This window comes from Hippocampus guttulatus, chromosome 7 (genome assembly GCF_054856545.1).
Source record: "Hippocampus guttulatus isolate MCC_2025c chromosome 7, RoL_Hgut_1.0, whole genome shotgun sequence".
NCBI classification, from domain to species: Eukaryota; Metazoa; Chordata; class Actinopteri; order Syngnathiformes; family Syngnathidae; genus Hippocampus; species Hippocampus guttulatus.
In genome coordinates, this window is record NC_141267.1 from 2228294 (window position 1) to 2251556 (window position 23263).

Consider the following 23263-nt stretch of genomic DNA (forward strand, 5'->3'; position numbering starts at 1 on the left):
GCACTCCGCTTTCCTCCCACCAATTAGCCGACCAACTCGCCGGCTGAGAAACCAACCGACTCGCTCAGTGGCCAACTAATTGACTAAGCGACCGAGCGACAGACGAGCTCATGGCCAAGCCACGTCGTCACCTGCGAACCAATCGACCTAGTCATGAAATGGACCTGGCAGGCCAATGACTGACCGGGACCATCAAACGACGGGCGTACGAATCTGAGGACCAGTCGACCAGCTGCGCCGACTGGCCAAGTGAGTCGCGGACGAATGGACCGGCCGACGGACAAACGGCCATGTGAATCGGCTCACGTGGCCGCCGATCGAGCGGGCAACCAGCCAATTGACAAACTGACCGGCTGGCTGCCAAAACTAACAATTGACAAAGTAATTCCAAAGCGGGCAACCGAGATGGAAAAGTTGTCTTTTTACAAACGGTGCGACTGGCGAAATGTAACAGCGGCGACATGTTTGCGATTGAGCTTGTCTTGCATCATCCTGAGATCTGTTTCTAATCAGAAAAACGCTTTCCTGCGACTGCGCCACAGACAAAGATGATAAATCATCAAGTTGTGTAACATTGTGCGTTATGCAACACGTCAGCGATTGGTCTGGCGCCGACTTGACAGACCCGGCAGCGCTAATAAGCCACGCTGGTCTTCCTCTCTTCTGGCGCCGAGCGTTGGCTCAGACGCGCGTGAGCAGGCAGAGACGTCAGACGCACTTGCCTTTGTGCACCTCGCTTGCGCGTTCCCTTTGAGGTCGCGAGTGTGTCGGCTCGCCCCGGGTCTCTGCCGCGTCGCCCCCTTTTGCGTCCTCCTTCCAAAGTTCGGCCCAAGCGGATGACCCACGATTCATTGTTGCGGATTTGACCAAACGGCGAGAAACCTTTGGTGGAATTTCTGTCTGTGCCAAAATTTTTTGGTTCTTTTTTTCTTCGAGTCGAATTAGCGACGTATTCCAGAGTTTATCTTTTGTCTAGATGACATTTCAAGCGATGTTTGAAAGTCTCGTACAGATTTTTTATGGTCACCGTCAAAGATTGACAATCGTACAACGGCATCAAGTGTTCCGCCGCACGCCTTGTTGTTTGAGGCGCCGATAGAATCCGCACGCGGGGCCGTAAATGACGGAGCCAGAGCAGCCATCGACTGGAAGCCTGAGCTCGGACCGGATGATCCCCGCAGTTCCGATCCGATTTTCAGCAGCACAATTGGCCAAACAACAACCGATGCTGCAGCGTTCAGTGGCCCAAACTGACGCGACGGCGACATGACAGGCGACAATTTTCCCAGGCTTGTAAGCAGCGCTCTCCCAACCCGTGCGACCAACTGGCTCAGAAATGGACAAAGCAAAGAGTGCGACCATCCATGTGCCCATCAGCCGACCACAAGGATCGAATTCACCGACCGAGTGACGACTGACGGAAGCAAAAACAAGAATGAAAAGGGTCACGATCATGGCCGTTTGTTACTTTGCTTCGTGGGGTGTTCCCACGGTCCGTCGCTCCCAAAGGCTACGTGGGTTCAAAACAACGGCTCGAAAAGGCAAATAATGGGCTGCGGCGGCGTGAGCTTCTCAGCGTGCGGCGGGGCGCCGTGACTAATGGCACACACTATGTGCCGCGTAATCACATCCATCCCATAATAATCCCCGTCACGCCTTTCCTGTCCAACTGTCGACAAGATCCAAGATGGACCGCACCGACTTTTCATTGGCTCCAGAAGGAGCGCTTGAATCAACAGGACCGTGTCCACGTCTCCTCCTCTTACTTTGCCCAGTGAGGTTGGCGGCTTGGGGGTGTGTGAGCCCCCCGCCCACCCTGTGGTGTGTCTGTGTGTGTGTGTGAGAGACATCTGGAGGCTGCGCAGCTCTCGTCAGACCGCTGCTGCTGTTGCTGCTATGGGACGAGCTGCTGCGTGCGGACGGGAGCATTTGCGCAAGTTTGTCTGACGTCCGCCGCAAGACTACCGCCGTGGGTCAGTCCATTTCTTCTCGTGTCTTGTGTGTGCCTGCGTGTCACGCGCTTGTGACGTCACGTGTCAAGCGGAAGTACGGTCCCAAAAGGGGGCTGATTGCATGTTTACGGGCATGCTGTGACAGGTCCAATCTCTTCTTAAATCATCTGAGCACGTTAACGTAGTACGACGGTTTCGCCATGGAAGGTGATAGGCAGTCACCGTACCTCCTAAATGGGTGCTTCTCAAACCCGGGGTGCAAAAATATCGATTCGGAATGACTGGCCTGTCATTTGTGAAAAAGGGCTTCCTTACATCTGGGGACAGCTGCGCCAATAAAACTCGGCCTGCAACTTACAATGACTAATAACAAAAAAAAAAAACATTTCAGGGGTGGGGGTGTGGGGGTAGGGGATCAATAGAGATTCCTTGTATGTTTTTAACATACTTGGCCAATCGGGATGATTCTGGAGTCGTGCATGCTGGGAAATCCCCCCTGCCTGCCTGCCTGGAGTCAGTGAGTCAGGATCAGGATGTGGATATCAGCATACCGCGTAGATGATTCCCATGAACACGAGTCTTGTTGGACGACAAAAAAAAAAAAAAAAAAGTTGGGTTTCCAGTAAAGTATGTTGAACAAACAGGGGCCCCGGGTGGCGAGCATGGCCTTTTCCGAGCATTCCATCCCGCGGACAGCCAGTGTTGTGCTGGCGCTGGCCGGACTGCTGGTCCTGGGCCAGATCTCGGCGAGAGCACGGGGGGAGGAGCCGATTGGGCCGCCGGAGATCGCCGCGGCCAAGCCGGACCACGGCCGATGCCCGGCGGACTGCAGCTGCACGGCCGAGGGGGCGGTGGACTGTGCCGGAGTGGACCTCACGGATTTCCCCGCGGGGCTGCCGGCGACCACTCGCCAGCTGGCGCTACAGGTGCAAACCCGTCAGCATAGCTACCTGCGCCTGTGGGCGGAACCACCGACTGTCTTTTGTCCCCCCCCCCCCCCCCGACCGCAGAACAACAAAATCGAGGCGATACGGGCGGAGCACCTGTCACACCTGCATCTGCTCGAGACCCTCAACCTGCAGAACAACTGGCTCACAACAGACGGTCAGGAATTTACATTGAAATGACGACTTCCCATTCCACTCCAGTCCAGTAGGTGGCAGTAGTGCGCGTTACAAAGCAGATCTAAACTGACACAGCAAGGGGTTCCCCCCCCCCCCTCCCTCCTGGTACAGCACCATCTGTCGGATCTGGTGCACCACTGCCTTGCTCCCAATGAGAGTGGAATGTCACATCTGAAAATGAAAAAAAACCTCGGAAAGAACTGCCTGTTGAGCATCAAACCCACTGACCAACTCAACAACTAACAAAGGAGCGACTAACTCATGAAGCGACCGACCCGCCACCTAACTGACAATTTATTAGCAAAGTCACCGACGAACTGACAAACCAACTGGCTTCGAAAGCAACGAAGCGACTGACCAGTAGATGGACCGAGCTCACCTACCTTCCTACCAACTGACTAGCTAGGTAAGCTTAGGGGAGGGTTACTGACCAGGCTGAGTAATTGACCACCAGCTGAATAGCCAATGAATGAAATGGGTGGCTACTCCAAGTCGTTGACTGACTGACTGATGGACAGACACGGCGACTTATGGTCCTTGGCCGCAATCCTCACGAGGAGAATTGCAGTAGAAAGCGGCTGTGAGAAGTGGAAACCTTGAAGGCAACGACTCGATGCTCTCTTTGCAGGCTTGGAAGACGAAGGTTTTGAGATGTTAGAAGAGCTGGCGTATTTGTACCTGGCCAACAACCAGGTAGTTGCAAGCGCTTCCCCGAAGTTCCCCTTTGCACCGCGCGCAGCGTGGTCCTGTCCTCTCCTCAGCCACTTGACGTAGGAGTCCTCTCATTCTTTCAGCTCACCTCGGCACCCAAAACCTTGCCGCCCTCGTTGGTCAGTGCCGACTTTGCCGCCAATCAGCTGACCAAGATCTTCCCATACACGTTTGGCTACAAGCCCCACCTGAAGTACGTTCCTCTTCATCAAGGTCTGGTCCGACGGTGCCCCTGACGCCCGCAAACCAAAATGTTTCCAGGTCCGTCTATCTCCACAACAACAAGTTGACGGACGGCGGGCTTCCCGAAGGCACGTTCAACGCTTCCGACAACCTGGAGATCCTCACCATGTCCAGCAACTTCCTGCGGACCGTACCCAAGAACCTGCCCCCCAGCCTGTACCGCCTTCACCTGAAGGTCGCCGGCGGGACGCCTTCCGTCATCGGCGGAGAGAGCCGCACTGACGTCGCCGTGTCCCTTCACAGAGCAACAAGCTTGAGAAAATCCCGGCTGGAGCCTTCGACAGCTTGCGGAACCTGCGGGAGCTTTACCTGCAAAACAATCTCCTGAGCAACGACGGCATGGACAACGAGACCTTCAGGTCGGGGCGCAGCGCGGCGCGGTCACGGCCTCCCCAGAGAGGCGCGGTCTGATGGTGTCCCGGTGTCTTCCAGCCACCTCAACAGCCTGGAGTGCTTGGACTTGTCCAACAACAACCTGAGCGTGGTGCCCAAAGGTCTGCCTCGCAACCTGGTGCTGCTGCACCTCGAGAAGAACTCCATCCGCAGCATCCCGGCGGACGCCCTCGGTTCCGTGCGCAACCTGCAGTACCTCCTGCTGCACAACAACAAGCTGCGCTCGCGCTTCATCCACCCTTCCGCCTTCCAGGTAAACTTGAGCCGGGGCCGGTGGGAATGCCAATCGCATGGCCCGGGTCGCCGATGCGACTTGAAATTTAGGCCGGGTCGCCATCGATGCGCTCGATTTTGCCGACGGCAGCGTGGGACTCGCGCACCCGGCTTTCTCCCACTGCCGCGATCAGAGTTGCCCCGCCCGCCGCCTCCTCCACTGGGTTTCGCTCCGTTCCCTCCTAGGGCCTGAAGAAGCTGCACACGCTTCACATGTACAACAACCAGCTGGAGCGCGTTCCGCGGGGCCTGCCGCGGCGGGCCAAGACCCTCATGCTGCTCCACAACGCCATCTCGGAAATCGGCCGCAACGACCTGGCGCTCCTCTACACGCTGACCGAGCTCAACCTCAGCTACAACCAGCTGAGCAATGCCAAGCTGCACCGCGACGCCTTCCGCAAGCTGCGCCTCCTGGAGACGCTGCACCTGTCGGGCAACGCGCTGCACTCGCTGCCCGTCGGCCTCCCTCGGAGCCTGAAGGTGTTGGAGGTGAAGAACAACCGGCTGGCCTCCATCCCGGACGGAGCGCTGACGGGCATGGGCAAGCTGCAGAAGCTCATCCTCAGCGAGAACCAGCTCAGGCTGAACTCCGTCTACCAGGGGGCCTGGATGGAGCTCGGTGCGCTCACGGTGAGTGTCAATTGGGGGGGGGGGGGCAACACGGGACATGATTGGGCAGTCCCTGTTATCCACACAGCTGCCTTAGCCCTTGTGAAGCGCTAAATTGGCTGCTTGAAAAGTACAGTGGATCTTTGGTCCAAAAAGGTTGGACGCCCCTGCTGTAATCGAAGCTTCAGAACTCGGTCCCAGCTTTCCGCCTCTCCTCTTCACACAACCGCAAAAATCCAGAAAACGATCACCCCCCCCCCCCCCCGCTACCCCCCATTCCATATCTGTACCTTTTACAGCAAGTAGATGTTGGCAGCCGACAAATGCTTTCACCGCAGCGAGCTGACAAAAGGTATTGTGGGGTACTTGGCGTGAAAAGCTTCACACCGCAGTCCTGGCTTTGTGCTCTCCCCTTTCGCGCAGAACAATGGCCAAAAATGGCAGGGTCGCAAGGCTTTTGTTGTGGTTTCTCTGATGATCCTTGTAGACATTGGACCTGTCCAGCAACTTGCTGTCGCACGTCCCGGCCGACCTGCCCGAGTCGTTGGAGTACCTCTACCTCCAGAGGAACCGTATCGCCAGCATTCCCGTCTCCGCCTTTGAAGGCACTCCCAATCTCAAAGGGATATACCTGCGGTAAGACCACGCCCGCATGAAACCATTCGCAACGATCACCGCGTGACTTTGCCTCCCAAACACCAGCGCTTTGGGTGGCTTGAGCACTTTGTAAAAACGCAGCGTCATCAAGATAAATCCAATGTCAGCAAGTGAAAAGCCGGCACCCGGCGAGAGAAGGCCGCAATCAAATTCATTGCGCCGCTCCTTCTGTGATGCCCATCCCGGCGACCGAGAGGCAGCGCAATACAGACAAAGGAAGAAGGGTCGACTTCTTCTTCTACGACTGCAACTCGAAGTGTCTCAATAAGTCAATTTTGTCGAGGATAAATCGTAGATGAACGTGATCGGTCCACATGCGTCGCTCCATTATTGGTCGATTGAAAAATGGCAACTATTCTAGATAATCCCGAGCAGGTCAATTGGCATTGCGATCGGTTTTTAGCATTGAATCTGACCGCGGGCACCGTATCGACAAAAGAATGGAAAGAAAATGCAGACTTTGGACAAAGTGAGGAGTGGGTGGGGGGGTGAGATCGCCTGGTCAAGTTTTGCGACATGGAAAAGTGATGAAAATGTCTCGTTGAGATCAAAGTACATCCACAGGACATACAAAAAAGTAGAGTAAGTGAGAATTGTATGAGGATACCGACAGGAAGTGAAGAGTGAAAAAAGTGTCAAGTTTGGATCAAGGGAAGTGAAAAGTGAGAGAAAAAAAGTTTGGAAACAACACTGGGATGGAAATGCGAGCACTGTGGTGTTTGGACAAGAGTATAGCGACACCTGCATGAAATAAATACAAGCCCCAAAAATCTGGGGTCGTGACAAAAGTATTGGGACACCTACAGGAAGCGGAATTTGAAGAAAACGCAATGAGTTTGTCCAGATGTTTTGGGATAATTGCAAGAAATGGAAATGATGAAGAATCAGTGGCGTTTGGACACTAGGAAGTGACTCCCTCTCCACCCAAACAAAAGTGCAGCAACCTCATTCCAGCATTGCTAAAGAGCCGCAGCTATGCATCTGCAGTGTCCCAACACTTTTGCTCGTATGGCCAGCTGCCGTCCTCCCGTCTATTATACGAACGACAGCTTACGCGTCTGACCTGACTCGGAAGGTTCAACCGTCTGTCGGCGTCAGCGGTGGATGAGAGCTCGCTGGCTCACCTGAGCCAGCTCCAGGTGCTGGACATCGGCGGCGGCGCGAGAACGGGCACTGACGGCGAGGAGGAGGAGGAGGAGCAGGAGGACGAGCAGCCCGAGTGACTTTGCGGGACTTGAAGCGGCGAGGCGCTCCCGAGACATTCCTGGTGCGGGATACCGGATGAAAGTTAGCTTGGGCTGGTTCGATGTCCACGTGGAAGTGGATGCATTCGCATGAACTGTATATCACGTATTGTGCCTTTGCTTTTGTTTGGCAGGATATAAACAACACGGCAACTTACCACTGCCACGCACTTGCACTTGTTTTTTTTAACGCGATATGAGCGACTACAATGTTACAACAGTACCCCGACCGAGCTCATCACTCGGTTTACTTGCATTAACAAGATATCCTTTATTTGTCCCACACTGGGGAAATTTACAAAGGACACATTACAGTGAACTCCCATTATTTGCTCACCTGGCTGCAAACAGTTGACACTAGGTATAGCTGCCATGAAAAGAAAGATTTTTTTGGGGGGGGGGTGCAAAATAGAATGCAGAAAAACGGCACCATATGTAGACAAATAAACCTGATTGAGAAAGGATCACAATTGCACATTCAATGAGCGAGGCCTGACATCAGGCGCGCTAATCTGCATGTGAGCATCCAAGCGTAAGCTGTGGCCTACAGCAGCTCCTTGCAAGCGTTGTCCAAAAAATGCTCCTTTTGTATTGAGGCTTTCATAAAATGTAAAAAAAACCATTCACATCAAAACTCATGACATACTGTATATGCATCAGTGTATTCCCAAAATGCTGACGACTACCTCAGGTCTAGCAAGTGCTGTGATCTTCAAAAAAAATCAAAAAATAAATAAAAAGCCATTTGACCATCCATCCGACCATCCATGATCTGACAAAAATCGTTTATCCTGACGTGGGTCGCGGGTGTGCCGGAGACCCTCCCGGCAGTCTTCGGCCAGTAGGCGGGGTACACCCCGAATCGGTTGCCGGCCAATTGCAGGACGCACACGTAGACAAAAACTGCAGCTGTCACCCCAATCCTGAAAAAACCCGGTTCAGATCCCAATGACTTCAATAACCTACGCCCCATTTCCCATCTTCCCTTCATTTCGAAAATTCTGGAGAAAACTGTCGCCTCTCAGCTCCACTCCCACCTCACCGACAATAGTCTTTATGAACAATTCCAGTCCGGCTTCCGTCCCCGTCACAGTACTGAAACAGCCCTCATAAAAATCACAAACGATCTTCTCATGGCAGCAGACTCTGGCCTAATCTCCATCCTCATCCTCCTTGACCTGAGTGCAGCCTTCGACACAATCTCTCACCCCATCCTCCTCAACAGACTCTCTACCATAGGCATCACCAACACCCTCTACGTTGGTTACACTCATATCTCACTGGCCGCTCTCAGTTCATTCAATTTGATTCTTTTACTTCACAATCCCTCCCCGTCTCTTCTGGTGTTCCCCAGGGTTCTGTCCTAGGTCCGCTCCTTTTCATTGTCTACCTCCTTCCGCTCTGAAACATTTTCCGCAAATTTGGCTTACACTTTCACTGCTTTGCGGATGACACCCAGCTCTACCTCTCCAGGAAACCAGACGCTTCTCTCCCACCCTCATCCCTCTCTCACTGTCTCTCAGAAATCAAATCTTGGTTCACCCATAATTTCCTCAAGCTAAACAGCAATAAAACTGAACTCCTACTCGTCGGTACCAAATCCACTCTAAACAAAGCCGACAGTTTCTCCCTCATAATTGATAATGCCACTATATCTCCTTCCCCCCAGGTGAAGAGTCTGGGTGTCATCCTTGACAGTTCACTATCCTTTCACTCCCACATCAATAACATTACCCGGTCCGCTCATTTCCACCTTCGCAATATAAACCGCCTCCGTCCCTCACTCACTCCTCACACCACTGCTATCCTTGTTCACAGTCTCGTCACTTCCCGTATTGACTACTGTAACTCACTCCTCTTCGGTGTCCATCAAAAATTCCTCCATTTCAACTTGTTCAGAATTCAGCAGCACGGATCATCACGAGAACCCCCTCCTTCCATCATATCACCCCCATCCTCCGACAGCTCCACTGGCTTCCTGTCAAACTTAGAATCAACTTCAAATTACTTCTCTATACATTCAAAGCCATCCATAACCTTGCGCCTCCCTATCTGTCAGATCTTCAAATCTCCATTCCCTCTCGCTCACTCAGGTCCTCATCCTCCCTCCACCGTTTTCTACCCTCTGCCCGTCTCAGTACAATGGGGTGCAGAGCCTTCAGTCGCTCTGCCCCCAAACTCTGGAACTCACTTCCTCCCAACATTCGTAATATTGACTCTCTTTCCATATTCAAAACCCAGCTCAAAACCCACCTATTCAGACTTGCCTACCCGCCTTAAATCTTTCTTTCTTTGTCTATTATTTTATCTGTGTTTTACTATTGCTCTTGGTTGTACAGTGTCCTTGAGTGTTATGAAAGGCGCTTGCAAATGTGATGTATTATTATTATTATAGACAAACGACCACATCCGCGCCCACACTCACACCGAGGGACAATGTTCCATTCACCTACCGTGCATGTTTTAGGAATGTGGGAGGAAAGCGGAGTACCCGGAAAAAACCCACCCAGGCCTGGGGAGAACACGCAAACCGGAATCGAACCTTTCACCTCTGCACTTTGAGGAGGACCAGTCGACCGCCGGGCCGCTGCCATTTGACCGTGGAGAACATTTTGGCGGCAGCTCAAAGCTTAGCTTTAAGCTGCTTGTGATCCACAGAGGCAGAAAGCCGATGCGCGGACTTCCCGGAGGCCATCGAGGGACGGATGGATGGGCGGATGCATTGACGGAGCAATTCCATCGGGCGCTTGGTAAGAGTTTTGGTCCTCAAGCCGTGACGTTGAACTGTTTTTTTTTGTTTTTGGTCGGTTGAGACATCCCATGGCCGCGGATGAGTGGCATACGTTCAACAGTCCACGGGACCGGTGAGTGAATCGCAGCTCCAGGAGTCTTGAGGCAGAATCAAACGAGTAATTCTTAGGCTCCGTCCAAGCAACAGCGGTACGGGTCCGGACGCGGTTCTAGTTCCGGTCCGCCCGCAGATCAGAAAGAATTCTGAGGGCCAAAGGCAAAGGCGTCGTCACCGTCCCTCACACGTTGGTCTCCAGGCCGTTCACGTCCGCCGCAGAGTGGTCCTTTTTCCTCTTGGCATGTCGCGGGGGGACGCGCGGCTTCTTCCTGTCGGGCGGCGGCCGCAAGCCCTCCTCCAGCCGCATGAGGCGCACCACCTCAGGCGGGACTGGCGCGTGCTTGGACGGCGGCCGGTGGTCGCCGTCGGTGTCGTGGCAGTTCATGAGCGAAGCCGCCACGCCGGCGTGGCTCTCGCACACCAGTGGCACCTGCGCACCGCCAAGGAGTCGGGAAACGCGGGGTAAGAAAATGACAGACTTGGCCGACGAACGGGAAGCAAGGACATGGGAGGTGAGGCAAAAGGACGCGGAAAGTAGGAAACCACGCCGTCATCACACGAGAAAGAAGGAGGCGGGAAGTGAGTAAACAGGACAGCGAGCGGACGTCGGCAGCGGGAAAGAAGAATTGGAGAAAGGGCAAACGAGGACGGTGAGAATTGAGGCAGGAAGTCAAGACGAAAGACAGGCGGCAACGGGAAGTGAGAGGACGGCAAGTCGCGCGAGCGAGCGCTCACCCCGCCTCCCTCCTTGATGAAGTCCTTCCGGCAGATGTGCGCCATGATTCCGGTGGCGAGGGCGTCGCCCATGACGTTGACCATGGTACGGAATCGGTCTCTGCGCAGGCCAAAAGGCAACGCGGATCACCGAGGCGTCGCAGACATTCTACACGCGAGCCACTTACAGCGCCCAATCCACGGCGATGATGAGGCTGATGTCGTCGGTCGGTAGGCCGACGGAGGTGAGCACGATTACCATGGTGACCAGGCCCGCTTGGGGAATGCCCGCCGCGCCGATGCTGGCGGCCGTGGCCGTGATGCTGCCAAAGAAGGAAGGAAGCATCAGTAACACCGGTCCCAACAGTCCCGGGGACCGAGCCTTGCCTTGAACCGCACAACATGCAAGTCGGAAGTGGGCTCGGGCACACCGAGAGGTAAGAAATGAGCCATGAGGGAGCGGCAAGGAAGGTTCCACTGACCTGATGGTAATGATCTGTCCCAAGTCCAGCTCGTAGTTGTTGACCTGCGCGATGAAGATGGCGGCCACGGCCTCGTAGAGCGCCGTGCCGTCCATGTTGATGGTGGCGCCCACGGGCAGCACGAAGCGGATGATCCGCCGGTCGATGTGGTTGTTCTCCAGGAGGCACTTGAAGGTGATAGGCAGCGTGGCCGAGCTACGGGCGAAAGAGCCACACCAGCCGCCCGGACGGTGACCCCGAGCGCCGCGCGACGAGTCGGGCCGCGCGCCGACGCTTACCTGGACGAGGTGGCCAGGGCGATGAGGAGCGCCTGGAGGATTCCGCGGATGTAGACGATGGGGCTCTTCTTGGTGATGAAGAAGTACATGGCGGGCAGGATGAAGAGGCCGTGCAGCACCAGGCCCAGGACCACCGTGACGGCGTAGAAGCCCAACTTCTTGCCCATGGCCGACGGGTCGCTCATCTCCAGGATCTTGCCCGCCACCAGGAACACGATCCCAAATGGGAAGTACCTGCGGCGTGGGGACGGTACTCACACCGGGTACTCTCATGGGTCAGTTCGGGGACGGAGGCGCATGCGCCAGGATGTCTGAGGCGTCGACCCCAATCGGAAGGAGCGCCGTCTACTTACCAAATGACAACGGCGACTATTTTGAGCACGGCCTCGTTCAAGCTCTGGCAAAGGTTGACCAAGGCGCTGCCGTTTGGACCCATCCTGCCCAACATGATGCCTGCAACGACACCACATCACGCACCATCTTGCTGCCGAATCTTAATCCCGAGCTTGGAAAGCGTTACCCATGGTGGCAGAAAAGATGACGATGCCGAGGACGTTCATCCCGTCGCTGGTCCCCTCCCTGGTTTTGACCAGCAGGTCGGGGGGCGGCGTCAGGTCCAGCGAGAAGTTCTGGACGTCGCTCCCGTTGTCGTCCCGGATGCCATAGATGAGCGGCGGCCGCGTGACCGACTGGGACGCCGTCCGGGCCGACGTGGGCTTGGTCTGCACCGTGTACTGGCTGCTGGTTCGATACTGTCCAAAAGCACGGAGCAACGCGCCATGGTGGACGCCGCCACGGACACGACGCCGGAAAGGATGGACTGTGTGTGCAACGAGATGGAACTCACGATGGAAAACACGGAGCCGGAGAAAAAAAAGTCTGGGCATCGACGGGAGGGCCGCTATATTGTTCCTCTTAACAAAGCAAGGTCGCGTGATTCGGACGATTATGTTGGGAAACGCTCCCAACATGTAGCGTACGGAAAGGATATTTTTAACTGCACGGCATAGATTTGATGACAATCCAAGCCGTGAACTAGAAAAGAAATGGGCTCGCAACATGACCACAACATACGGTCGCGCTTTGGTGAGCATCCCGCGTCCCACAAAAGAGATTGATTATTCATCCGGTGAAAGGAATGATGCAGAGGTTTGCTTGAATTCATATTTGCTGAACATAGGCTTTAGCTCAAACACACACGTCTCCCTTTGCGTGTTTTTTTCTTTTCGCTCGGGGGTGGCCAGGCTGAGGCAGCAGGTTGCAGCTGCCCCGGCAACAATTTTGCCAAAAATCCACCGTCAAAGAGTGATGCAAGGCCATACCAGCAACAGAAACATCATGGTGCCAGATTTTGTCGTTTCCAACTTTGGGTGAACAAGATGATCAGCGAGATTGAGCAGGCGACCAACATGACAACGGAGCGGAGAATGAAAAAGATGGACGATACGACCGTAAAGACCAGGTGACCCACAAGATGGACGAAAGACGCTAGGGTGCAAAAGATCCGACAAGACGGCAGCCAACATGGGACCGCGTGACCGACAAGATAGGAGACAGAATGGTGAACAAGTTGATGGAGCGGGTGGATGGGTGACACGGCGGTGAAAAGATGCTGGACACAGATGCCAAACACGGTGGTGGAACAGATGGCCAACGAGACGAAAGACGTGATGGTGATCAAGATTTCCCTTTGGGTCACCTGTTGGAAGGTAGCCTGCACCAGATTGGCCGGGAACATGTTTCTGCGGGATAAAGGGGATCAATTAAAAATCCCGTTCTCCTCAAAGGTGTACTTGGGAGCGAGACTGGACCCGTGCGCACGTGTGGTAAGACGCATAATTGCGAGCGTATTAGCTGGCGTCATGGAGGCGCGTATGGACGGAACAATTCCGGTCCCGGCTTTGAGCCCCGGCCGGGGAACTCCACGGGCGAAAGCCATTTGGTCCGAGACACGATGGCCAACTTCTGCCCTCGAGGCGGGACTGGAGCCAATTTCGCAGGGATTTCTAACCTCTGCGAGAAGATCGCACGGCCGACCGCATCTTCGTCACCCGCTCGGAACAAACCGTGACGGGGGAGAAATCTCACCGGATCAGGTCGAGCAGAGCGTCCGCCGAGCTCATGATGGGCTTGCCGCTGTCCTCCGAGTCTTCCTTCTGGGCGGCGCCGCCCGGGTGGATGACGGACACCATGACAATGCCCACGATGACGGCCACGAAGGTGGTCCACAGGTAGTAGGACACGGTGATCAGGCCCAGCCGACTGGAGCACTTGGCGTCCAGCGCGGCCAGGCCTGACATCAAACTGCAACGGCAAAACGCAAGACGCCGCGCGCGGGGGTAACGTGAAGGTCATTTGAAGGCAACACGTTGGCAGCATGAAGGCGGCGACACAAAGTCAAAGGAAGGCAGGCTGAAGACGGCGTCGCATGCCGGCGACGCTAAGGCGGCAAGATGACTCGGTTGGGGCTACATTTTGTCCTGGTGTTGGCTTAGTGGCGTGTGCTCTCAATGCACACGGCCCTCTCTACAACGCACATGCACGCACACAGAATCTAAGAGTACCTGGACACCACCAGAGGCAGAATCAGCATCTTCAGCATCCTCATCAGGAGCTCGCCAGGAAACTGGAAATATTTGACTTCCTGTTTGGGGAGGGGGGGGGGGGGGGGGGGAGAGCACAGAAAAGGTGCCTTCACTATTTCCTGTTACTTGACCGTCCGAAAAGGCTTTGCAGACGGCTGCCTTTCAAGTCACCCGCCAAAATCGGATGACAGACAAGCAAAGATATGTTTCATGAAATGACTGATAAGTAAACTAGGTGCTACACGACAAGGATTCGCATTCGCAATTCTCTTTCCCCATTGAAATGGCCGCCAATGCAAACGCCATTCACCCGTCACAGCTGCCAAATGATGTGCTTGTGTTATGTCATGAGAAAAATGTTCCGTATTTGATGAAAACGTGGTGGAAGCGTCACACAATTCTACAGAATGTGAAGAATTCACCAGTTTGCATCCTGATCGAATGCTGCCATTCGATTGGTTGTGCCAATCTTTTCGTTCTGGCTGTCTTGGCCACCGGGGGGCAGCATCACTTGGTCACGCTCCGTCATCTGTCTCGAAAGAGCGGTTGCGCGCATCGCCACCAGAGACGGGAAACTCGGGTCCAGAAAGTCAAAAGCCTGCCAGAGTTTGCTTCTACTCCGGTTGCTCATTTACCTGCCGCTTGAGGAGAAGCACCGGTGGCTGAAGCCAAATCGCAGCGGGGGCTTTACGGACCCGGATTTCCCATCTCTGGCCGTTGCTAGCGACGCTTTTGTTACACGATGTGCCAGCAGGGACGTTCCGAAGGCAAACTGCCGCTTGTCATCGACCGAACTGACTTGGCTGCCACCGCGCGGCGCTCGCGTCTCAACTTTGCGCTTGGAAGTCAGAGCAAAACTTCGGCACAGCGGTGCCTCATACGTCGAAAACTCCCAAGTCGAGTGTTAGCTGGCTAACAAGGAAAACTAAACTTGGGGAAAGAGAAGCCACGAGACTCGTCGTCGCTTTGACGTCACTGGATCGACATCGTCAAGTCATCGCGGTGACATCACGTGACTTACCGGTACTGTACTTGTTAATACCAGTCGAGTACGAGTTGATACCACACAACTAGTTTGAGTACCAACTAGTATCGGCAGGGACGGTTCGCATCGTTCATGACATTGAGTGTTCAGAGTGGCAGGGCTAGTCAAGAGTAAGTACGCCAGATCGGAGCTAGTACAAGTTTCTGTCCGACCGGTCCTTCATTCAGATGAGCGCACTCGTTTTACTGGGGCAGGCCAGCAGGAAACTGCGGCTACGCACGCAACATGCAGGCCTCTGTTTGCATTGTCACGTGACTTTGCAGCTGTTCTCTATCAGCCCTCATGATGTTGGGCCGCTGCCATCTCGACTTGGACCAAGCGGCGCCACCGACGCCGTGATGACGGCTGGCTGAGTTTGGGGCAGGCGGGGGGAGGGAGGAGGGGGTGGGGTTGGCCTGCAGGTCCTGGCTGCCGGCCACAAAGGCAAAATGCTCCTTCGGATGCCCTCTCCGCTTTGAGCAGCAAAAATTGCTTTTCCTTTTGACTTTGATATAGCTTCACACAATTTACCTTTTTATCACCGACCAGCAACTATCCTTCGCCAATGTGGCAGTGGAGGCACTGATGTCCTTTGGGCCAACGTTGAAGATGTGTGGCAACTGGCGCAAGGATGGCGCGATGGACGTTAACTCAGAGGTGTCCAAGTCCGATCCTCCAGAGCCGCTGTCCTGCATGTTTTCCACCTCCCCGGCTGCGACGCATCTGATCCGAATGATCAGAATCGTGATCGGGGCTCCGAAAGAGCTTGCTGATGAGATGATCATTCGGATCAGGAAGACATGGAAAACATACGGGACACTGACCACCCAGGACCGGTCTAATTGATAACTCTGACGACGAGCCTCACTTCTGATTCGCGGCCAGGTGATGTCTCGCCCCGTTAGTGTCACGCACTGCAGTTTCTCCCCTCGCGGTACTTTATGAACGCACTCGATGAATCCCTATCCAAGAGTTTCCGGACTCTTGCGAAGAGAGAGCAAGTCTGAGTCCTGAAATGCTTGAACATGATCATAGTCATATTCTCATTGGAACTCTTCACTCCGAAAGTATGTTTGCTGTAAAAGAAAGAGAGTCCGTCGAACTTGGCGAATACACGCGCGTCAGAACGGGACCACCTCTACCTCCCGTTTGAGCCAGGACGCGCCCCGGTACCGTCTGCCATCTGGACCGTATCGAAACCGCGAAACGTTGGGAGTCATGGCCACCGTCAAGGGAGTCGGTGCGACACGAGGAGGGAAACGGCAAGACGAGCTGGCGCAGGAGGATGAGGAAGAGGAGGAGGCCTAATGGATGGCTGCTAAAGCGCTTTGCCAGCAGCCACTAAGCGCCGGCGGCTTAGTTTTGCTGTGTGACAGCCGGATCAGCGACCCACACACACGTGCACATTTTGACCAATACGCATATTTACACACCCTGATACACAAAACACACACACCTATTTCATTTGGAATTTGAAAGCATTTCAAAGTTGAAATGCAAAATGTTTCACTGAACCAAATTCATTTCAGTCCGAATAAATGTTTTGATTCAAAATGATTTCTCCAAATGACGTCAATGTGGCTTTGACTTTCATTTGCGTTTGGCATTTACTTTGAAACGGTCAAGTTGGGACTGAATTGACCGTCACAAACTCAAATTCAATGTCATGTTCAAAGACATTCAGCCCAGTTGTGCCATTGGCAGCGTTTGGCATGATCGATGAGTCACGGATACGAATGCTCCATTCGGCACAATCGAGACTTTCATTCTCATTCCCTATCTTGTTATGTTTGTCATGACATGAAGAGGAAGTTTTCAATGAACGACCCTGGTGAGGCCAAGCGCTTGGGAAAGTGAAGGAAGCAAGGAAGGAAGGTTTTTCAAACTATCTGTCCCGTTTGTGTGCACGGCGCCAACCTGCTCGGAGAGCCGCCTGGTCCTGAGGAAGAATCCCAGAAGGCAGCCGACGACCACGGCCAGCACGGACATGATCAGGAGACCATTTTGTTTGCAGACGTTCTTCACCCTCAGCCAAACGGCCTCCAGCACCACCGCCATGGTCGCCTGCTCACCTGGCCCGCCCCTGGCCCCCCCGCCCTTCGTCTCCCTCAGGCCGCCATGCAGGTTCCGAGACGCGAGCGACGTGGTCCCCAAACGCCACCGGGAAGCGAAGAAAAGCGACTTCCCGCTGATGCGCGGCGCTTCTACAGCTCCAGGTCCCGCCTCGGCATCCCGCGCATCCTCACGGGCTGCTGCGCCACTCTGCGCTAAGCTGGCGCTCTCGGAGCCGGGCGCTAACCCCGTGCCGACCAATCCCCGCCCGCCCTAGCCCCGCCTGGCTGGGCTCCATCCATCCATCAACAGCTGGCGGCCACGTCCGCGCGGGTTAACATGTCCAATCCTGTTATACGGCCGCTGTAGCCAACGGTCTGAGGATGGATTAACATGGCGTGGACAAAAAAATAAATAAACGGAAGCGGACAAAGAGGTTCGCCCGGCTACTGTGCCTTATTGGGACTCTCCCGGTGTCTCCCTTAAAATGTCTTTGCAGTACAGTATAGCTATTGGGGATGCGCAAATGATGAGTGCAAGCATTCCCTCATTCCTAACTCCCCAACACAGGCGCTCGATTGCTGAAAGGATGAATCAAATGAACGGGCACTTGGAGGAGCGCATCAAACTGCGCCTTACTCTCAATTCCTATGTTGCGAAGACAGCGTGAAAGTGCCATGTCGCTTGCGCAGCAAGTGCGCATCAGACGCTATCGGCGACTCAGCCGCCCCGGGGTATGTTTGAAACAGTTTTGTGACATCCCAGTTGGAGTTGACCGTAAAATGAAACCCACAGCAAAAAGAATGGTTACCGGTGCCAATGCTAAAGTCAATTTAAAATGATATCGACATGCTAGTAGGAAATTAGCTTTGACTTCCAGGAGTGACGTTCCTTGAATTAACAAATATTCACACATAAGTGCTGCAGATACACATGTCGAGGGGCAATAATAAAAGGCATACATTTTTCCAAATGTATGCCTTTTCCAAAAATGGTGGTACAGGCGTCAAATGGTTAGCACGTCCACTTAACAGCGCAGAGGTGCAGAGTCTGCTTCCGGCTCTGTGGAGTTTGCATGTTCTCCCCGGGCCTGCGTGGCTTTTCTCCAGTTACTCCGCTTTCCTCCCACATTCCAAAAACATGCATGGCGCATTAATTAAATTGTCCCTTGGGGCGATTGTGAGCCCGGATGGTTGCTCGTCTATCTGTGCCCTGCGATGGGCTGGCCACCGGCTCAGAGTTGCCCGCTTCATGCCCGAAGACACCTGGGATAGGCTCAAGACCCTGTGAGGAGAAGCAGATCAGAAAATGGATGGATGGTTTGACATTACAATGTCAAGTCAGGGGCTATGGTTTCAAATGAGGGTTTAAACCATAGGTTAGGGTTTCAAAAGAGAGAGAGAGACGGAGACAGAAAGAGAGAGAGAGTGTGTGTGTGTGTGTGTGTGTGTTGGGAGGGTCGTATGAGGGTTAGTTATTTTTGTTAGGTTGCACAAGTGGAGGTGGAATGACGTCCTGGGTCTCCCCCGAAACACGCAAGACCGCATCACACTCATGTGCCGCACCACACGGCAGCGAGTGCGCGCGCGGACTTGCGCAAGCGGCACGTTATCGTGTGCAAGTATTTTTTGTTTTTGGATGGCTTTTTTTCTCTCTCAATTGCTACACACAGACGCTCCTCTTGCTAATCCCGCCCCTTTTGCCAATATTTCCCCACGGCTCAGAGTCGATGGGGCCGGGATTACACAGGATTAGATTAGCGGCAACATGACATGACAGCATGCGCTCATTCATTCCAATTTCCAAGGCCACGGGCGCCCCAATGGCGTCCAAGCGTCACCGCAATCTCATGACGATGTAATGAAGGGGAAGGCGAGAACCACAAGATGACCCGCTCCGTAGTTATCAAACGAGACCACAGGAGGATGTGAGTTTACACGTTTTACCTTCAAACCGGGGTGGGGAGTGGGGGGAGGGGTGTCATCGTCGCCAGGATGAAGCTTCGAAGAGTGGGTTTAGAACTCTGGTTCACGTTCCGAATTGAATTTTTTGACGAGAAAGTTGGAATTTTAAGTTAAATTGTAGTTCTCAAACTAGGGTTAGGCTTTCTCGAGTCTAGGTCAGGGTTTCACAATTGGGTTTCAAACCAGGATCAAATGCAGTTTCAAATTATGGTGTGAAAATAGGGTTAGGGGTTTGAAATTGGGTTGAAAGGATAGCGTTGGGGTGTCAAAGCAGATTCTCAAAATGGGGTCTCAATCCTGAAATGCAGCTTTCAAGACAATGTTTTGGTTGCAAATGTCCAATGGGCCATCGTGCAATTCGCCTTCCGGAGCAGACGGTGGCGAGAAGCCGCCGACCGCAACAACAGTCTCGTTGTGGACGAAGAAGAAAACTTGGATGGCGAAGAAGGAGGCAAACGTTTGGACTTGTCCTCGTTTAATTCATTAAATCAAGAAAAAAAATCCTACGGAAGTGTCCCGGCGGTGGTGCGGTCGAAAGGATAAATGACGTGTTTAAACGCAATCATTTATCTTAGTATGCGGGCTAAGCAACAATGGGGCGCCAACGTCATCAATGAGCGACGAGAAGACGACAGTTAGCAGAAGTTAGCTTAGCCAAGGCGGGCTCCGACGAGATGTGGAGACGAGCGGGCACAAGCGACGCTCTCGACCGGGCTCGGGCGCTGCTGGCCGCCAAGAGCAACAAAAACCACAGCGACCGACGAGCAGCCGGCGCCGATGCGGTCAGTCAGGCGGCCGTCGCCATCCAATCAGCCTCGCGTGACCTCGTCTAATGTCGCGTTTAGGCTTTCAACATCCGACGGCTGAAACGAGGTTCAAGGTTTCATGTTTGGGTTCAAGTTCAATCGGAGGTTGTTAAATAAGCGTTTCAAAAAAGGTTTAGGATTTCAACTGGAGAACAAAGTTGCGGTATTCCTCACTGTGGGATGGATGGACGGATGGCGAAAGGTTACCTGCCCTGACTCGACACAAGGTTCGGGTTTGAAGGCGTCCGAGATTCTGTTCGTCAAGCGTGCGTTGCTGTGTCGTCGACAGGACGCCCAAAGCCGAGCGGCTCCTCCGAGCGGCAGCGACGTCTCGTCGGACTCGAGCAACCTGTCCCCGCTCGACTCGTCTTGGGGACAGCGAGGAGACGCGGCAGGGTCCCGCTCGCCGTCGCGTTTTCTGAAGAAGTTTGCGGGGTCGCGCGAGGACAGGTGTGTCGAGGTGGGCGGGGCTAAGAGCTCTGCCCTTTCGCCTCCATGGCATACTCCGCTCTTTTGAATTGTGTGTGTTTCTCAACTCGCTTTCTCCTCATTTCCTTCTCCTCTTCCTCGTTTACTTCTCTTTCTTCTTCTTGTGCTTTTTTTCTTGACACTCCTCAATTCCTCTCCTCCATCACTCCTCCACTTTTGCTCATTCTCCTTAATTGTTCCCACCTTCATCCTTCTCTCTCTCTCTCAAATGTTTGTCTCCTTGTTGAGTTTGCTCGTCTTGCTCCTGTCCTCGTTTTTCGTTGACTCTTCTCCTCTTTCTCTTCTCCTGGCTCTTTTGTTTTTTTGGTTGGATTTTGGTCAACTTTGGCAATTCTCTTCCTTAGGCTCTTCAGGCTGCCGTCGCGGTCCAAGCCGGGCTCGCAAGCGTCCGCCCTGAGGAGGCTGGCCCAGATCGAGAGCCGCGTCCACGACCGTCAGCGAGGGCCGGGACCCTGGACCCGAAGCCCGAGCTCGGACCCGTCGCCGGCCTCGCGACCCCCGTCGTCGGCCGGTCGGGAGGCAACGCGCTCGGTCAGGAAGAAAGCTGCGGGGTCTCCCCGGGGGGGGTCCGGCTCCCTGCTCGGATGGAGCCAAAGCGCGGACAGCGATGAGGAGGAGGTGATGAAGCTGGTGGGAGACGGCAACTTGAGCGGGTCGTCGTCCGGGAGCAGAGCGGGCTCGGTACCTTCTTCTTTTATTTTTGCCGTCAGACTTGAGAGCCATTTCAAATCATTGACTCTAGCTTTTACTTCTCGATGGTATGAAAAACATTCCCTGTCCATTTCTTTATCCATAAACAGCACATTATTTGCAATTGGCAGTGCGGAAAACGCACCAATAAAAGGGATGACAATTCAATTCCTGGTTTGGCATGCCAGAAAATTGCAACAACTACTGTTAACAACAATTCCTACGTACGCTTTGTTGTTTGAAGGGTTTTTTTTTTGGGCAGATGCTCAGCCAAAGAAGCCCGAGGTCGGCGTCCCCTCCGCCCCGCGGAGACGCCCCCATCTCATCCTCCTCCCGCATGGCCTCCCCCGCCCGTGCTAGCCCCCCACCGGAAGCTCCGCTCGACCCCCCGAGGTCTCAATTCTCCCCCCGGCGCGCCCCCAGTCCGACGTGCTCGTCCGGGTCGGCCCCGAAGGAGATCCTCTCGCTGGAAGAACTTTTCCCGCTTGGATGCGGCGCCAGCCAAGCGTCCTCACAAGGTGAGACACGCGCCCGGGTACCAGACAATCAGGGGACGATTGATCGCGCACGAAAATGAGAGAGACAAAAGTCAGCGACACCCGCAGCGCACCCTGTTGATGCGTCTCGTCGTGTCACAGAGCGCTTTTGGGTCAACGTGAAGACGTTGGAAGATGTTGGCTCGGCCGGCGGCAGGACGGAAGCAGAAGAACCGACGCAGGTTGACGACGCAAATTCTGTAAGTCTGCCATCCCAACCGACCTTCTGATGAGGGAGGCTCCCAAAGTGGTCACGACATGTGCCGATGTGCGCGCAGGGGTCGGACGAGCTACGCGGCATCTGGGTCCCAACGGCCGACTACCAAAGTGACTTCGAGAGCGCCGGGTGGACGGAAAGCGGTCGCTGCGGTAGCAGCGGACAGGTCGCCCGCAAACACGCGCGCACTCATATGTCGACGGACTCACGTACTCTTCCGCTCTCACAGACACATTGTCGTAATTGCTCCAAAAAGATAATCCTGCCCTGAGCGCTGCGCTCCGACTGATCCCAGCCGCTCGCGAGGTCGTCCCATCTCAGGTTGGGGATATTCAACACCTCGGATTGCTTTGCTTCGACTTCGGTTGACGGCGATGTGCACCCAATGGACGTCAGAGATGGACGAACAACTCGGTGAAACGTGGCACCGGCGGGAATCTTTGCACAACATTCCAAGACATTTCTATGGGGGGAACCAAAGCAACATCATACGGCCGTAGCAGGCGCTGTCCGTCGCGGCGCCGTCTCCGTCCTTTAGACCAACATCTCTTTTACCGTTTTGCCGCTCACGACCCCGCCAAAAATAATCCATAAACTAGCACAATTGTTTGAAGAGTTTGGAAGTGGGCCAACAATTTGAAAATCTTGCTGCGTGAACTGGCCTTGAGTCTCACACTCACACACATCCCTCGACCCTCAGAGAGTCATGCGCGCCCTCTTGCACTCAGGTGTCGGAACACCTGCCGGGCAACGGCGAGGAAGAAGAAGCGGTTGGGTCGGCGCCGCGTGAGGCCTGGACGGAAGGCGGGGACGCAACCCCGCGGCCGTCCACGGCGCCCTCGCGGCCGTCCCGCCGCCCCACGCCGCCCGCCAGATCTCTCGGGCGGGCGTCCTCGTCATCCTCCCCCTCGCCGCCGCCTGGCCAGCGCTTGAAAGATGCGGCGGCACAGACGGACGCCGACGCGTGGCCCACGTGGGGCTCGCCCCCGTCGTTGCCGCTAACTGACCTGCTGAAGCAGCGGCTAGCCGCCGTGCGCCGCGTGGCGAGAAACGGCCGCAGGCGCCGCGACGGCCTCATCCGCAGCCTGGGGCCTCCCGCCTACGCATACGCCACCCTGCGCCAAACCATGGAGGTCAAGAAGACACACGCACTAACTCCCGCACTTTCACACACGTGCAGTTTCACTCCCTTGCTCACGTTCAACTCTTCTTTTGCTCACACAGCTCATCAGTAAAACAAAGGCGGCCAGATTGCGCGAGACACACACGTGATTGTTTGCCGTGGACGACCACTCTCAATTGGAAGATCATCATCGCCTTACCGACTGAGCCGGGCCGACCGCTGTGAAGATTTCTTCATCGTCCAACGGGG

General features: G+C 54.6%; 3 protein-coding genes across 6 annotated transcripts; 2 read left to right on the top strand and 1 right to left on the bottom strand.

The window, feature by feature from the left end:
* Window positions 1-100: 100 nt before the first annotated feature.
* Window positions 101-9857, top strand: podn (podocan). Of its 2 annotated transcripts, none has more exons than XM_086115480.1 (11): window positions 101-1973; window positions 2597-2878; window positions 2963-3056; window positions 3705-3769; window positions 3871-3980; window positions 4049-4205; window positions 4274-4389; window positions 4463-4676; window positions 4883-5326; window positions 5793-5941; window positions 9674-9857. In XM_086115480.1, exons 2-11 carry the CDS (start codon window positions 2615-2617, stop codon window positions 9855-9857), a joined length of 1797 nt encoding a protein of 598 aa, XP_085971606.1. In that variant the 5' UTR covers window positions 101-1973; window positions 2597-2614. The 2 variants fall into 2 exon arrangements, with proteins under 2 accessions (XP_085971606.1, XP_085971607.1); XM_086115481.1 differs by lacking the exon at window positions 9674-9857 and adding an exon at window positions 7038-7363 and having other exon boundaries at window positions 344-1973.
* Window positions 7463-20307, bottom strand: LOC147201965 (excitatory amino acid transporter 5-like). Of its 2 annotated transcripts, none has more exons than XM_086115482.1 (12): window positions 20167-20307; window positions 17055-18473; window positions 14093-14172; window positions 13617-13832; window positions 13228-13270; window positions 12049-12280; window positions 11882-11981; window positions 11529-11762; window positions 11251-11445; window positions 10957-11091; window positions 10790-10889; window positions 7463-10484 (listed from the first exon to the last, which is right to left on the bottom strand). In XM_086115482.1, the coding sequence occupies exons 2-12, from the start codon at window positions 17193-17195 to the stop codon at window positions 10236-10238; spliced, it is 1725 nt and encodes a 574-aa protein (XP_085971608.1). In that variant the 5' UTR covers window positions 17196-18473; window positions 20167-20307; the 3' UTR covers window positions 7463-10235. The 2 variants fall into 2 exon arrangements, with proteins under 2 accessions (XP_085971608.1, XP_085971609.1); XM_086115483.1 differs by lacking the exon at window positions 20167-20307 and adding an exon at window positions 19136-19491.
* c7h19orf44 (chromosome 7 C19orf44 homolog) lies at window positions 19599-23263 on the top strand. Of its 2 annotated transcripts, XM_086115485.1 has the most exons (8): window positions 19599-19935; window positions 20249-20409; window positions 20793-21129; window positions 21401-21656; window positions 21777-21874; window positions 21953-22057; window positions 22620-23024; window positions 23116-23263. In XM_086115485.1, exons 1-8 carry the CDS (start codon window positions 19828-19830, stop codon window positions 23161-23163), a joined length of 1518 nt encoding a protein of 505 aa, XP_085971611.1. In that variant the 5' UTR covers window positions 19599-19827; the 3' UTR covers window positions 23164-23263. The 2 variants fall into 2 exon arrangements, with proteins under 2 accessions (XP_085971611.1, XP_085971612.1); XM_086115486.1 differs by lacking the exon at window positions 20249-20409 and having other exon boundaries at window positions 19807-19935.

Coding starts and splice junctions, on each gene's coding strand:
- c7h19orf44 (XM_086115485.1), top strand. CDS start 19,828: ATGTGGAGACGAGCGGGCACAAGCGACGCTCTCGACCGGGCTCGGGCG. Junction 21,875..21,952: donor AGGTTGACGACGCAAATTCT/GTAAGTCTGCCA, acceptor ATGTGCGCGCAG/GGGTCGGACGAGCTACGCGG. Junction 23,025..23,115: donor CCCTGCGCCAAACCATGGAG/GTCAAGAAGACA, acceptor TTGCTCACACAG/CTCATCAGTAAAACAAAGGC.
- LOC147201965 (XM_086115482.1), bottom strand. CDS start 17,195: ATGGCGGTGGTGCTGGAGGCCGTTTGGCTGAGGGTGAAGAACGTCTGC. Junction 11,982..12,048: donor CATCTTTTCTGCCACCATGG/GTAACGCTTTCC, acceptor GTGTCGTTGCAG/GCATCATGTTGGGCAGGATG. Junction 10,485..10,789: donor TCATCAAGGAGGGAGGCGGG/GTGAGCGCTCGC, acceptor GGCGGTGCGCAG/GTGCCACTGGTGTGCGAGAG.
- podn (XM_086115480.1), top strand. CDS start 2,615: ATGGCCTTTTCCGAGCATTCCATCCCGCGGACAGCCAGTGTTGTGCTG. Junction 4,206..4,273: donor TGTACCGCCTTCACCTGAAG/GTCGCCGGCGGG, acceptor GTCCCTTCACAG/AGCAACAAGCTTGAGAAAAT. Junction 5,942..9,673: donor CTCAAAGGGATATACCTGCG/GTAAGACCACGC, acceptor TGCATGTTTTAG/GAATGTGGGAGGAAAGCGGA.